Genomic DNA, 16,205 nt, shown 5'->3' on the forward strand with positions numbered 1-16,205 from the left:
GACTAGGCCTGATGCACATTGCAAAAGTGCTCATGGGGGAAGGAAATTTCCCTTACTACCTTCAACTAGTGGAAGAGATTCCACAAACATAAAGGAGAATTGTTTTGTCACCAGGGGAGTAAAATGTGAATAAACAGGTGGAAGTTTTACAAAGTCAGATTTTTTTTTAAAGAATATTTACGGGATTTCCCAGAAGGATTGACTTCCTGCTGACAGAGTGAAATCCCTGTCACTTGATGTGCTCAGGTAGAAGTTTAAAGATTATGTGCTCCTGATAACCGAAGAGATTTCTTTGTTTTTGTGAACATTGACCTCAAAATGTTTAAAGTGGCTTCTGCCTTTGAGACTTTGAGACTCTATCCCAAATCTTCTCTCAGTGGATTTTGTCCCAAGGATCAGAAGTTACAGAGTAACACACCACTTGGACAAACTTTTTTTTTTTTGTAACTATAATGTGCAGGGTTTATTAGTTACTCTCTAAATATATGGATACCACAATATGCTATTAGATATGGTAACAGATTAAACTCTTCTAATCCTTTAGGTATAATATATGATGTATTTCCAAGACAGCATTGTATATTGTATATATTGTGATTCCATTTTATTTCTGAGAAATGTTAGAAAGTTCAAGAACTGTTAGCTTTGTTTAGTGTAGAATTGTTTGGTTCAGAGTGTTTAGCACATAAACCTAAGATTCTTGAATTCTATCCTCGCTCTTGAGTTCTCATCTGACTCTGAGACAAGCCACTTGTCTTGTGATGGAATTTCAGCAATATTCCTTTCTAAAATAATTCTGTGTTACTGTTAGTGTTCAAGTATTGTGCAGAGTCAACTCTTCAAACTGCACCATAACAGACATCCTCTCCACCTCTTTGAAGTCATGAATGTAAAACTGAAGGACATTTATTTTATTATTTAGACTTATAAACTGACTGGAGAATAGGCTTAGTCTAAACACCTAATAAGAGTCTTTCTGTTTGGTGAAGACCCAATCAACCTTATCAGTCTCCAACAGGTTGCATTTTATGGGAAATTAAAGTGTAACTGGCCGGGCGGTGGTGGCGCACGCCTTTAATCCCAGCACTCAGGAGGCAGAGCCAGGCGGATCTCTGTGACTTCGAGGCCAGCCTGGGCTACCAAGTGAGTTCCAGGAAAGGCGCAAAGCTACACAGAGAAACCCTGTCTCGAAAAACAAAACAACAACAACAAAAAAGTGTAACTGTAATTTTAATACTGTTATGAATTGTAATGTAAATCTTTTTAGATAGAAGTTTGCCTGCAAGTTGAGAACCACTGCTCTAGGGGATGAGGATACGGCTCAGACCTGATTTGGGATCCCCAGTACCTACATAAAAAGACAACAGACCAGGTGCAGCACGTACCTGTGATCTCAGTTCCAAGGAGGCAGAGACAGGTGGTCTTTGGAGCTCATAGACTAGTCAGCCTACTGGAAATGACAAACTCCAGGCTCAATGGAAGTTCTTATCTCAAAAAATAAAGGGAAAACGGTTAACTTGAAATCGACCTTTGGCCTCCACATGTATACACATACATAGATGCATTTACACCTGCATACACATGTGTACACACCCACACAAACACATACATTCATGGCATAGGCATGGATACATACACAAGAATAAAATAAAAGTAAAGAAGCTCCACACATTAATGCTTACTAATGATGTATTTATTTATTGCTTATTTGAGGGGGCAGATTGTTTGTTGGATACAGTCTCACTTTGTAGTCCATGCTGGCCTCAAACTTGCAGCAATCCTCCTGCCTCTGCCACCCAAGTGTTGAGATACAGGCTTTGAGCCACTATGTTTGGCTTATCTGTGACATTTTAATGTATAATTTTCTTATCACATAGCAACTGGTAACCCAATTGCTGTCTAGATACATTACTTAGTGACACTTTTATCTGTGAATTGTTGTTATGGGTGCTATGTGTGTGTTATTTATGCATTCTTTTTCTTTCCGGGATGCTGAATAACAAATTGAGTAGGTATGCACGTTTCTCTATAACAATTTTTTAGTTTATTATTTGAAAATTTCCTACAATTTTATAGTGTATTTTTATCATATTCATCTACCACTACCTCCATTAAGCTCTCCATAATGCCTGCCCCCTTCTCCCTCCCAGCTGCTTTCTATCTATGTTAGCTTCTTTTGTTTTTTCTTTCACAATGCTTGGGGTTGAACTCAGAGCCTTGTTCATGCTATTCAAGTGCTCTACCACTGAGCTACATCTATCCTGAAATGTTGCATTTAATAGAATTGTAATGGTCCTTTCCATGGGACCTGCATTTATTGTTGTAGATTTTGTGGGCAGCAGGTGCTCCACTCAGATACAGAGTCCTTTCTGACTTTTTGAAAACACCAAACAGATATTGATTTATGAGTAACAATTCAGTCTGGAGTTGTTGCCATGGTGGTTATGAGGTAGTCATTTCTGCTAGAAGAACTAGAAATCTCAAGGTTATAGAAGACTTCAGTATTTAAAAGGAACATAAATTTTAGGCTCTTCATATCTTCAAAGGCAAAGGATGATGGACATAAGTGAAGTTCTTAATATCATGGTGACTATTAAGTGCAATAGAAACATAAAATCACAGGAAATGAACTATAAAGTCACTACTTGAAACTTCAATACAAAGTTTCTCTGAGAATGATATGGGAAGACCTTACATTAAATTCACTTGGGTAAAGAGCCAGACTAAAATCAAAAGAAAACAACAACAAAAAACAGAAAATGATAGGACCAGACATAAGAAAGCTCCTTTGAAGTTGTTAATTAAGGGAGTTCAATATACTCCCTAAACAATATAGGCTATTGCTGTTGCCCTTAGTTGCTTCCCAGAACTTGAAAGTAAGCCCCTGTTGCTGAAGATATCATGCAGTTCAGACATAAGACTTAAAGGAATCTAGCTAGAAATGACCTGAGAGCTCTTCCATGAGGACTAGCTTTCAGAGCATCAGAAGTTTCTGCTGTACCATTGAGCTACAACCCTAGTTACTTAGTGTTGCATTTAATAGAATTTATAGTGGATCTTATATCTTGGTGGTAACAAACAGCTGTTTATTATAGTTAAGGCCCATTTAATAGCAAGGTATTCATGCCATGTACTGTAAAATTAGTTGGTGAAGCCACAGAGCCTAGAGTTATATCTTCTACTGCCATTTTATGAAATCAATATAATATCTAAGTATGCTTACCTTATACTCACAAATAAGTGTAGCTCTCAACTTTCACCAAAAAAGATTCTTTTTGTAGCTGAGGCCAGACAGAAAGCCACACTAGCCAAAATGCCTAGAATAACTGACTATGAGGTGTCCATCTCCAACACTACCCTTCTACCTAAGGCTCAGAGAACATTGCAGAAGAGGTGCAGAAAGGTTGTAAGAACTAGAGGACACCACCAGTTGACATGCCACAAGAATTTATGACTACAGAGAGAGGGTAAACCAGTCTTCCCCATGAATGAGATCCCTAATTGGTTATCCAGTATATGATCATCCCTGAAAACATATACACATTAGCAGTGGTGAATTGATACTCAGCAGATTTTATTTACAGATCAATTCTTATATATACATAATTAAATATATTTATATATAATTTATCTATATTTTATATAATTTAAATATATGTAATATATTTATATATAATTAGAGAAAAGGCATAAATTTGAAAGACTGGAGGGTTAAAGGGAGGAAAGGATAGGAGAGAAATGATGTAAATACAGTACACTGAAAAAAATTGGGGTAAATTTTATCACTAGGAATAAAAGTACAAGAATCTAGCCAAAGGTTGCTAGAATCTCTAGGCATGGGGTCCAAGAATTGATATTTCAGCCCCCTTTCACGATTTCTTTTAAAAATCATTTCTTTTATTTTTTTGAGATTATAACACAATTACATCATTTCCCTCTTCCATTTCCTTACTCAACCCCACCCCCAGCTCTTTTTCAAATTCATAGTCTATTTTCCATTAATTGTTGTTACATTTAACTTTGAGAATCATTGCTTTAAAGAGGTAGTTTCTAGTTCAGTAAAATAAAGTACTAGTCTATGATCCAGTATAATTGGAAACACATGGATCTGGTAGCAGAAACCCAAGGTCTAGTCCTAGTTTTAGCAGCTATTATCTGGGATATCTTGGGAAAATGCTATCATTGTCTCTTTGATCAGTAGTTTCCTTCTTGGTATAATTCTGGCAGATTTGATCCAGAAAAACACTAGGCTATTTTTCAGTATTAACACTGTATAAATCTATACAAAGAACAATAATAATATTAATAATAATCAAACATTCCAAAGGGTCATAGGACCTAGCACCCAGCTCTACAGCTGGCACATAAGAGGAATCCAATTGGTACTAATGATATGAATGTTGTTATAAACTACAAACATGGGAATTAAATAGTAGTCAATAGATGAATATGTAATGGGCAGTATGGACCTAAGGAAAGCTAATATGTTTGGAAGCTACCTTTATGCCTGTGGGGATAATCATAAATTTAATTTATATCCCCTCTTTGTTGACATCAGTGATTTGTTTGTCTGAGTAGCTGTAGTTGGATCCAATCCAATTCAAATTTATAGTTTACATAAAGTGACTACCCCTTAATGAGTTGCCCTCCCATTAACTCCCCACCAATCCATTAGCAACCAGTCTATGATATACTTTGTTCAACTGTATGCTGTTTTTTATGTTTCATTTTATGTATTTAAGTTTAAATTTCTTTTTTTTTTTGGTTTTTCGAGACAGGGTTTCTCTGTGTAGCTTTGCGCCTTTCCTGGGACTCACTTGGTAGCCCAGGCTGGCCTCGAACTCACATAGATCCGCCTGGCTCTGCCTCCTGAGTGCTGGGATTAAAGGCGTGCGCCACCACCGCCCGGCCATTAAGTTTAAATTTCTAAGTTATGCCAAACTCCAGGAGACTGGAGAATATATTCCTTTTTGTTTGTTGCCTCAAAGCCCATCTAGTTTTGAATGCATAGGTGGTCGAGTGGTAGTTTTAATCTTTGATATTTGAAAATGCCTCTTAAGCTATAAAATCCTTTTACAACCAGTTTATTTTATCCCCACGATCAGGGGGATAGGCTTCCAGAGGAGGTATCCTTATCACCATTTTATAGATTAAGAAACTGAAGCTTAAATAATTTAAGCTTTGAAAAATCCTTACCTGAGGTTCCAGTTACTTCTTCCTACATGCCCCTCCCTAAAGTTCTTTGCAATTCTGCCCCAGCTGTACATGGTTTCACGGTATTAGGAAGTGATAGAGTGTTGAAGGTTAACTGAAATTGGGACTCCATCTACACACCTATGGGGAAGTCATCCATGCTTGAGTAAGAACTTTCAGGAATGCAGCTGTTTTTTGTCATCACTCACGCTCCTGTAAGTTACCCTTCTAATTATCTTTTGTCAAGTTGACACAAACTAGAGTGACCTGAGAAGAGGGAGCCTCAGTTGAAGGACTGCTTCCATTAAATTGGTTTGTGGACATATCTGTGGGACATTCTCTACACTGATAGTTGATATGGGATGGCCTAGCCCAATGGGGGCAATGCCATGCCTACATAGGTACCCCTGGACTGTATAAGAAAGCAGGCTGAGAAAGAAATGGAGAGCAAGCTAGTAATCCTTGTTCCTCCACGGCTTCTGCTTTCAGTTTCTGCTTCCAGGTTCTTGTCTCGAGTTCCTACTCTCACTTGCCTTCATGATGGACTGTAAGTTGTAAGATGAAATAACACCCCACCAATCTGAATTTCTTCATGGTGGTTATCACAGGACAGAAAGCAAATGAGGATACCCAAGATCTTGTAAGCCTAATAAATCCAGTGGCTCATCAACGTACACCTGGATGGAATTGTTGGTTTGGTCTATTATTGTTGCCTTACCTGGGGTCAGTAGACACTTGTTCACATCTCCCCATGAAGAGTTCATTCAACAACACACATGCCAACACTCCCCATATTCCTAGCCCAGCCCCTGCCTCTTTTCTTTGATTTTCTTTCTTATCTGTTTTGGAGACAGAGATTAACGCTGTAGCTAGGGTGTCCTGAAACTCACTATGGACAAGCTGGCCTCAAACGTGAAACAAACCTCCTGCACCAGCCTCCAGTGCTGAGATACAGGCATGAGATACCACCATGCTTAGTGTTCCAATGCTTGTCTATATATATATATATATATATATATATATATATATATATATATATATATATATATATATATATATCACAGTGTATGGTTTCTTATTGGAGAAATGATAGGTTGTGGGATAACTTTTGCAATCTAGGGATTTTCCATAATCAAAAATTTCATTCCCTTCTACTAAAAATATTTGCATCATTAAAAAAAAGAGGAAACAAGAATAAAGCTTAGATTATTTGCAGCATTAGTTCTTGGGTACTAGTTTTACTGCATTTCAAATGGCATTGTCTTGGTTAAAAGTATTCTAAAATTAAGCACCTCAACTCTCTTTTTCCTTTCTGGTTTTTAGTGGTCATTTGTATTCAACTAGATCAATGTTTATTTTGAATGAACTTGGGGTTTCTTAACCTTTTGTTATTGTTTTTCCAATTAAGGTGTCTGATAATTATCTGAAAATAGAAGACACAAAAGTCATGAGGTCGAATAAGAATGAATCCTTTAAAATATTTAATTTGTCCAGAGCCTCTTTTATGTTTAGAAAAATAGCTCCATGTGCACTAATCAGTCTTTGCAAGTGATCCTTTCCTCTGACCTAGTGCATCAAAGGGGTTGTACAATTCTTCATATAGGGTTGAAGTATTTGAAATGATAGGCTGTATGAAAGAACACATTTAGAAAGCAAAATGTGTGTTTATAAATAAACTAGAAGGAGAGCATGTAAACAGCAAACATGCAGTTAGAAAACAATGATGCAGATTCCTGTGAGAAATAAGCTGTGCTTAAACAAAGTATGCTACTCTGTTTTAGAACCAGTAATAACTGGGTAAAATTTATTCACTAGGAAACATAACAAAGTATAACAAAACAACTGCCTCCAGTTGCTGTAGGTCCTCTAAAACGTTAGTTTGAGAAATTCACCATCATTTGCACATGCATTAAATCAGAGACTAACATTCGATACAGTGAAATGAAATTTTGAAGAAATAGCTTTTCTACAGTGAGTCTGATTCATGCAATTTTATCAAATGTGTATAGAGTCCTATAGATAATAGGGCAGTAAAAGTGGATGAAATATGTTCCATGGCATTAATACTTCACTCAATGCAAAGCAAGGAGCCCATTTACCCTGGTCCTCCAGCTGTTCCTTGGTGAAGAGAATACTGAAGGCCCTCTAAGAAAAGCATGCTGCCTTTTGAGTGTGACACCTGTGCTAGTCAGAATCTATATGGAGATGAAACTTTGGAATTGTGTTTAAACCCATTTCTACCCAGGGCCAGATTCTTAGATCATAGTTGTCCTTTATTTCCTTCAATCTCTCCTCTCTCTATTTTTGGAAAGCAGTAATAATGGTATTAGCTAAAATCCTAAATATTTTCTGTGTAGGAGGCTTTTGCTCAGCACTACATGACAGATTATCACATTCTCATTACTACTTACATACTATCGTTATTCTGTCTGCTTTACAGACAGCTCAAACAACTTATCACATCTCTGCATTTAAAAAATATTTATTTTTAAAGATTTATTATGTATACGTATATGAGCTTTTGTGAATTTATGTGCACTACACACATACAGGAGCCTACAACAGCTAGAAGGTGTTAGAGCCCCTGGAACTAGAGTTACAGATGGTTGTGAGCCATCATATGAGTGCTAGGAACTGAATCGAGGTCCTCTGCAAGAACAGCAAGTACTCTTAACTGCTTAGCCATCTGTCTAACCTCTTACATTGTTTTAAATTGTGGGTATATGTTTGGGAATGTGTACATGTGTGTACAGTTTCCCACAGAGTACAAAGAGCTTATCAGATCTCCTACAGCTAGAGTTATAGATAGTTATAATCCATCCAGTGTGGGTGCTGGAACCAAATCCCAGTCTTCTGCAAGAGTGGTACATGCTCTTAACTCCTGAGCCACCTCTCAAGTCCTACACCCTCACATCTTAATTCCTCCTATACTATTTAATCCAAACATTTACTCAATTTTCGCTATCAAGCATGATACACACTGTTGGTTCAGCATCTTGAATTCCTCTTGCCTCTGCACACCACTCACTTACTGTAATCTATTACAATGATTCTATCAAGACTTTTTAGGGGTTCTTTATTTAATTGTCTTTAGTTTTAATCACTAACCACCTCAACCATCAATCTCTCAGAACCCTGGCCCTTGATTCAAATAGTGTAGAGAATGCAGTTAATTAAACAAATACGATTATATGAGTGAATACCTGATAGGCACCTTTACCTTTTGTTAGGGATGACTGCATCATCACAAACTATCCCCAATGAATGACAACTAATAAACTTCCCACAGAGGTATGTAGTAGACTACATAAGAGAGCCTTCTCAACATCCAGTATTTTATTGATTGAAGTACATGGAAGACTGACTATATTGCCTGTTGATCCTATGTGATTAGCGACAGACTAACAGGATTCTGAATACTAAAAATACATTATGACTCTAAAACGTTATACTAGAGGGATTTTTTTTCTTGTACAAAAAATTTATCTAAATGACATTCAAAGCTGTGCCCTAGGTATTAGAGCTGTGAGCTGTACATTTTAAGCTAACAAGCAATATTGATACAATGTCCAACATTATTGGAGGCATGGACAGAAATAGTCACTTAATAGCTTGAAATAATAAGTATTTCTAAAGGTATAATCACATTTTGTCTTTTTATCCCTACAATTTCTATTACATTTGAGCTGGGCATGGTTGTGTTCCTATAATCCCAGAATTTGAGAGAACAAAATATGAGGGTTGCTACAAGTTTGAGGCTGGCCAGGACAACAAAGCGAGATTCTGTCTCAAAACCAAAACAGCTGAAGAGATGTCTCAGCAGTTAAGAGTACCTGCTGCTCCTTCACAGGACTTGGATTTGATTTTTCAGCACCTACATGGTAGTTCACAACTACCTACTAACACCAGTTTCAGAAGAAACGACACCTTCTGTCTTCTGTGAGTATCAGGCGTGCATGCACTACACAGGAAAGACACACAGGCTAAACACTTGTACACATAAAATAAAAATTAAAAACGAAACAACTTTTTTAAATAAAAAGATACTAACAAAAACAAAACTCCTTTAGCTTCAAAGAATGTGAAATATGTCACTCAGTCTTATGAACATATTTAGCCACGAATTTGTCTTTTAAAGAGACTTATGATTTTCCTTCATTTTTATGAAATCAAAGAATTTTACCATCTGAAGTCAGTTCTTCTGCACATCTTGGAAGGACCCAAGTCATGTGACGTGCATGCTCGTATGTGCTATTTCTCCTTGTAACAGTTTTGAAAATTTATCAGCTGAGAAGGAAAGCTGTGTACGTACTGCTTCAAACTCACACTTTGCCCTCCTTTTTCACTCCATTAGTTATGCAACATAAAGAGTTTTAATTGGTATCAGGCTCTGACAAAGGAATCATAGGCGTATTTCATCCAAAGTAAAAGCATGCCAAATTAGTGTCAAAGGGAGGCAAGACAAGTTAGATGCCATGTTGGGACTTAACAAAATCTTGCAAAACTATCATTTGTTTGTCTTTTTATACTACAGCAGTGTATTTGGTTGTCTTACCAGTTAAGCATGCTACTGGGAACAAACCTCTTGCCTGTTATAGAATATTCACTTCATCCATTGTTTCTGCCATTTTCTGGCTTTGTACTTACCTCCATAAAACTCATTAGAATGATATACACACGAGCTTAAGATTTTAACCAAATTTTCACTTGAACATTTATGATCCCCAAAGACCTTATATTTCTCTCCTTATCAGAACCTCATTTGAAGGCAGAAATAATACACTTTTAAGAGGAAAAGCACAACGCAAAGAAAAATGAACTCTAAGAGAGGTCTGTTAGTTGGAAATCATTTATTGCCTCTATAAAAGTTTAAATAAAAACTCTACAAAAATTCACTTTACAATCTGATATGGTTTTAAAGAGATAATATGCTTCAGAGGTAGTACCAGTAAAATGGGATGCAAGATTGCTAGAAGGGGTTACTCAGTAAGTTAATGCAAAATAAAATTTCAATGAGGAGCAATATATACCCAGTATACAATTTAATGGAAAAAATCATAATTATATTAGCATGAAAATATCCCTTTCTTCTTTCCCCCCTTGGCAAATCTGTCCTTAATAAAGGCTTGTTTATGTCAACTGCAGGTTCACAAGTTAGTAGGCTATTTCATTAGAGCATTACAAAGCATAGCTTGGTGAAGGGCATGGCACAGTGCTGTCTGTTAAGGTTAACACAACTACAAAAAGAATCTAACTACCATTTAGATAAAATGGCAATGGTAACTCTTCAAAGAGCAATACCTTTTTATTAATTTTGGAGATTTGAATGAAAATAAAATTTGTTAAAAGAGCACAGCATTCCTGGTATTTTATCACTACCTCATGGATAAAAGGCAGCAGTTAAAGTTTTCAGGATTTCGTTCAAAGATGATTACAATCAGGCTAAGAAGAGGGGCTGAACACCCCTACAACCCCTACACACACACACACACACACACACACACACACACACACACACACACAAATGAAACAAGTCATTTTTATCACCCAGTGTCTCTTTATATGTACCACTTAGCTTTTCTCTTACAAACTGATAAGACTGTATAAAATAAGGGCCCTAAAAGAAGATGTTTCTGTCTTTAGAGAACTGAACTCTAGGTCATCTTTTGAGGTCTCTGTATTAACGGTACACTGAAGAGAGGATGTGACTGGGCCAGAGCCTTTTTTCTCCAACAGTAACAAACATTTCTATTGCTGATTACAGTTGCAGTGTAAAAGTCCTGTTGATAGCTGACCTTACAACAAAACATCCCCAGGTTCCCCAAACAGGCCAATTTTCTTTTAACATTTTCTTTGCACGTGTTAATTTTCCTATTCTCCAAGGCAACTGCAATTCTCATTTTCTTGTAACTAATTTTAGCTTGGCTGAATGAGGAAGGTGCCTTCTTTTTGTTGTTATTGTTGTTTCAGGGTTTGTTTTTAACTCACATTTTAGAAGGTGAGTGCTCTCAGATATACATTATATGCTAAGTAATTGCTTGGTATCCTAAGAGTAAACATTTAAATGCAGTTAAGTAGGAAAAAAAATTTCCCATTTACTTTTGCTTCTCTGAACAATACTTCTGAGAGTGTAATATGCTATAATATTGTCAAAACTCTAAAGAAAAAAAATACTAGTTAGCTAATTTTCATTATCATCCACAGATGTCTTCATGAAAACAGTCAAAAGCTGTCCTTTTTCTTGTTTAAAAAAATCTCAAAACCAAATCCAGTACATATATATGAAAAATATGTTTCCATTATAGTAGTTTCATATTTGTCCTCCTGAAGTGCTTGGGATTGAAGCTGGGTCCTTGTGCAAATGCCAAGCTAGTTCCCCATTTTATAATAGGTTTTTAGTATTTGATCTTCTTTGAGGTCTGTGCTATGTATTCAATCTGCCAAAGTATAAATGTTTTTGCATTGATGCAACTGTTTCCTTTGGGTCTGATTATAGAACATCCCCACTAATATTTTTAAATATTTTAATTCCTGTGTTCATAAAAGATATAATTAAGTGACTGAAAGAAAAATGCCAGGATAAAGGTAGTCCTAAATAGACTGTTAGGACATATACCTTCTATGTTAATGAAACTTCAGGAATAAAAGTACAATTTATGTGTCTTCCCAAAATTATAGATGTAAGATTCCTTCTAAGAATCACATCTATTAGAACTCTTAAATAAATTACAACTGCTAGTTGAAACCTTTAATTATTATCCCTGAAAAGGTTAGCAGGAAACATTTCTTTGTATTTTGGAGCCCAGCTTTCCTCAGTCTACCCAATGTGAGTTATCAGTATGTGCCATTGTACCCAGCTGAAATAATCCTTTTTGTAATCCACAGATTGATATGAAATCCACTGTGTGACACAGTGTCTTTTCCATAGCAAGAGCTCCATGAATGCTTTCTTTTATTTAGTGACAAATTTTTAAGGTGTGAAAAATAAAATTGTGTTACAACACACAGGAGAGACTCAGCTGTACTTACGCTGCAGTGAAGACCAACTAGGAAGAGTTTAAAGATAAACTGAACCATATTGAAGAAGACTGTAGCAGAGATTTGAGACTAGAAATTTGTTTAGACCAGTGGTACAACGGTAGCAGTCTGACCCAAGAAATTTGTTCACACTAAAAGAAGTAGAACCTAGGTATGGTGAAACACAGCTGTCATCCTAGCTTTTGGGAAACAGAGGCAGGAACAGCAGGATTCAACGTCATCTTCAGCTGTATTGGAAATTAAAGGCCAGCCTGGGCTACAGGAGACCTTGTCTTAATCCTCAATATCATAAAGAAATGGTTTCTGTATATGTTGTACATAGTGGGGACTCCAGCTCATGGAGAACTGTATGTGACTGAAAAACTTAATCGGAATGTTTGAGGTTCTGTTGCTCAATGGTCTTTTCCCTGAATGGAATTTGATTTGTCAGCAAGGAATACCAAAAGTTGTTTGCAAAGAACCACATGACCATCAGCTAAAGGGCATGAAGCTGACTGCTGAAATATTTCTGCTGACAAAGAAGCCATAGAAGCTGTGTGGCAGCAATATAAAATCAAATAGTTAATAAGCTGAACGACCATCAATGAACTTTACTTGTACGTATGGGGGGAAAAGGGACCTTTCCAAGTAAATGCATTTGTGACTGCCTTTCTGCATTCATAAATTGGTATCAGTGAATTCTGAGATCAGAATCAGCCACAGTTATAAAACTTAAAAATATCTGAAGCTTGACAACTAACGCAGTTATCTAGCTGCTTCACTCATCTTTTAGGATTAGATAATAATTTAATCATGTAATTTAGTTCCACACAACCAAGTCACAAATATATGACAACGTGAGCTTAGGGAGAAACTAGTACTTTCCCATCTATGAACCTTAGTATTCCCATCTGGTATTCTGGAAGGGAAGATCTGCAAAGAGATGTCTATAGTGTTCTGCCATCTGGTACCTACTAATAGTAACTGGGTATCATGCCCATTTTAGGTGTGTATTCATAGAATAGCATCCAGGAAATTCAGAGGACTTTAATTACAATCAAAGTAGTTTAACTCTTTTTGGATATTGTTGTTGGCCGATGGCTCTGTTCAGGCCTCATATGGAAATGAGGTAAATTTTGTGGCAAAGTTGTATGACTAGAATAAAAAAGAAAACAAATATCAGTGGCATATTTTGAGTTCCTGTTTCACAAAATTTAAGATGTGAAAAAATATTATGAAAATGTTGGTAAACTTGAAGTATTTGCGCAATATTTTGTCTAACTCAATTATATAAATGTACTATATAGTACAATGTTAATCGCCTTTAATCCCAGCACTCGGGAGGCAGAGGCAGGTGGATCTCTGTGAGTTTGAGGCCAGCCTGGGCTACAGAGCAAGATCCAGGACAGGCACCAAAACTACACAGAGAAACCCTGTCACGAAAAAAAAAGTAAAATGTTAATCATTAATACTTATCATTTCTAGTATACAAGAATTGAAACTAAAACTGTCTTTTATAAAGTACTATTTTTGTATACTTAAATATTTTGGCTTTTAGTTGGTTAATTTGCTTTCCAGAGTATTTTTCCCTCTCCCTAGTTTTGGAGTTAGACAGAAGAATACCAATAACATACAATTGCATCCTAGTAACCGCTTCAATTTCTAATCATTATCTTAGGTCAAATTCTCATAGGAGTTGAAAATAAATCCCAGGACTCATCTAGGTTAAATACACATTTAGGTTTGTTTTTAATTTTCGACCCACTTTCCTGAGTAAAAATGTATATGGATGATAGGAAAATGAAAGAAGAAGAAAGATGTAATGGCTACAAAAAGAAGGCCAAGCAAGCTTTAGCAACTTAGTAATGTTGAATATGCTTACTTTTTTTTTGTCTCTGGTTAAAACTATTACTAAGATTCTTCTTAAAGAATTAGCAAAAAATCAGACATAGTAGATTTCATGGCTGAGTTGCTTAAAATTAAATATAATTTTTTCTAGGATTTTTATAAGTTAAAAAACCATTTCACTTATTTTTACATTTTCCATGCATTTTTTCTTGTAGCCGCTATATCTTGTCCTTCCGTCAGAGCATATGCCTGTTTTAACAGTATGTTTTTCCAGTTAAAGATTATTGGGGAAAAATATAGTTATCTTGAAATGCACACCTGTTAGGCATCCAACAGAATACATTATATCCCCCATCCAAATCACAAACTGTCCGAGGCATTTTTCTCTGATAAAGAAGACACACTGAATGAGGTATCATCGGGATCCAGTGAGGCATGACTGAAATCCATCTCTTCTAATTCAGGAGGTAAATCTGACAGCAGTGCCTTATCAGAAAAAGAATCAATTATTTTGGATTAGTATGCAGACAGATTTTTTTTCCCAATTTTATGTTAATAGTTGTAATTCTCTTGTTTTAATTTACTCTTGTGGATTTAAAGAAAGAAACATTTCTTTTGAGGGATCTTACACATTTCCTTATCTAAAACAGTAAGTTTTCATGTAATGCTAGGAAAGAACAAAATATTAGATGCCAAGTATGTGGATTAGGTAGAGTAGAATCTTATAAAAAAAAAGAAAAGGGAAATCAGAGGGAAATGAGTCTCTCTCCTGATGAGTCTAGTAGCATTCAGAGTGACATGATTATAGACCTAAGCAACTATTCCAAACCAAGGATTTTTAACCACGGGCTTTCAAGTGCTTGAGGTAAGTAGTTTTCATACTAGTTTTCTGTGTTTACTCCTCACTGCTCAAGGGCTTCAAAATTTCATTCTTTAATTAAAATAGTCATGCTTAGCTATATGACTCTTTAAGGAAACCCACATTTCAACAAAGACTTATCTTGTTCTTCGTGAAAAGAATGAATTTAGCAGTTAGGGGAGACATTCTTCTATTTTACTTTAGATAAAAGTTTAACAATTTGAAAAGACCATATGGGGTTTTGTTGGTTTGTTTCCTTTCCCTAGACTATGTCCATACAGGTGGTTAAGCACCCAGTAGGGCCTGTTCAATACAGAATTATGGCTGCTGTAACAATGTGTCTGCTCATTTCTTTGCTGGAACAATTAAGATATGCCGACATCTTTGAGCTAAGTTTGATCATGTTCTAACTGTTTCATCTGTATTTGTAGAACATGTATCTATACTAGAGAAATAAATAATCAAGTTCTGTGTGGTTGGCAGTGCCCATGCCATTTAACCATAAGAAATTGGATATATAGTCTATCTGGAAATGTTTCAACAGCAGTACTTGTACCGTGGGTTTTGGGAGTATTCGTAAACAAGAACTAAGATAATAGGCACAAATGTATTACTGGCCATTACCCAATTAAGGAACAGAAAGACAGGGTATGCTGGGGGAACATATGAAATACATTGTCAAAATAAGACAGGATTCTCCTCAATAAAATAGTGACAGTTAAACATCCTATAATTTTTGCCTTGTAACACACAAGAAAAAAAATTTACTTTTTTTGTCAGGCTGTGTAATTAAAAACTAACATATATGTAGAAATTTATTATTTATTTTGTACCACTAAATTACCCATGGACTTCCTGCTGAAACTAAGTGCACTTATACATGAACATAGCATAAAGATACCACATGCTTTCTGGGGTACTAAGCTGTAGTAATATGACACATGCCATTTTCTTCTAGAACAGTAAGCTACTGCTGATCCAATTCAGGTACAATGGGGCCTTTGCTAATGCTGGCTATTCAGAATGTGAGTAATACATCACTGGATTCAGTTCACTCTGCAGTTTTGAATATACCATATTAAGGATGGAAAGATTTTCAAATTGGCACTCATTGAACATGAGCTTCTCATATTAGAAAGTCAAGTGGATTAGACAATTTCATATTGTAAATTCTAGTGGAGAGAGACCTCCAAACTAGAGAAGCATTACTATTTATTTCTTCTTTGTTGCACTGCATATAGTTGGTTGTCTAAAGTAAGAATAAAATTTAAAATGTTCAATATATGAG

The 16,205-nt window shown here is 36.0% G+C and overlaps 1 protein-coding gene across 2 annotated transcripts in view; it reads right to left on the minus strand.

Moving 5' to 3' along the window:
- Window positions 1–9,715: 9,715 nt before the first annotated feature.
- Hdx (highly divergent homeobox) overlaps window positions 9,716–16,205 on the minus strand; it is a 118,294-nt gene continuing 111,804 nt past the window's right edge. Inside the window, exons 10-11 of one of the 2 annotated variants that reach the window (XM_052734865.1) lie at window positions 14,377–14,544; window positions 9,716–13,365 (exon numbers count right to left, since the gene is read on the minus strand). In XM_052734865.1, coding sequence (XP_052590825.1) covers window positions 14,419–14,544 — 126 coding nt within the window. In that variant the 3' untranslated portion in view covers window positions 9,716–13,365; window positions 14,377–14,418. The remainder of the gene's footprint in view (window positions 13,366–14,376; window positions 14,545–16,205) is intronic. The other variant, XM_052734874.1, reaches the window with a different exon arrangement.

This window comes from Peromyscus californicus, unplaced genomic scaffold (genome assembly GCF_007827085.1).
Source record: "Peromyscus californicus insignis strain IS unplaced genomic scaffold, ASM782708v3 Scaffold_10__1_contigs__length_136768540, whole genome shotgun sequence".
In the NCBI taxonomy this organism is placed as follows: Eukaryota; Metazoa; Chordata; class Mammalia; order Rodentia; family Cricetidae; genus Peromyscus; species Peromyscus californicus.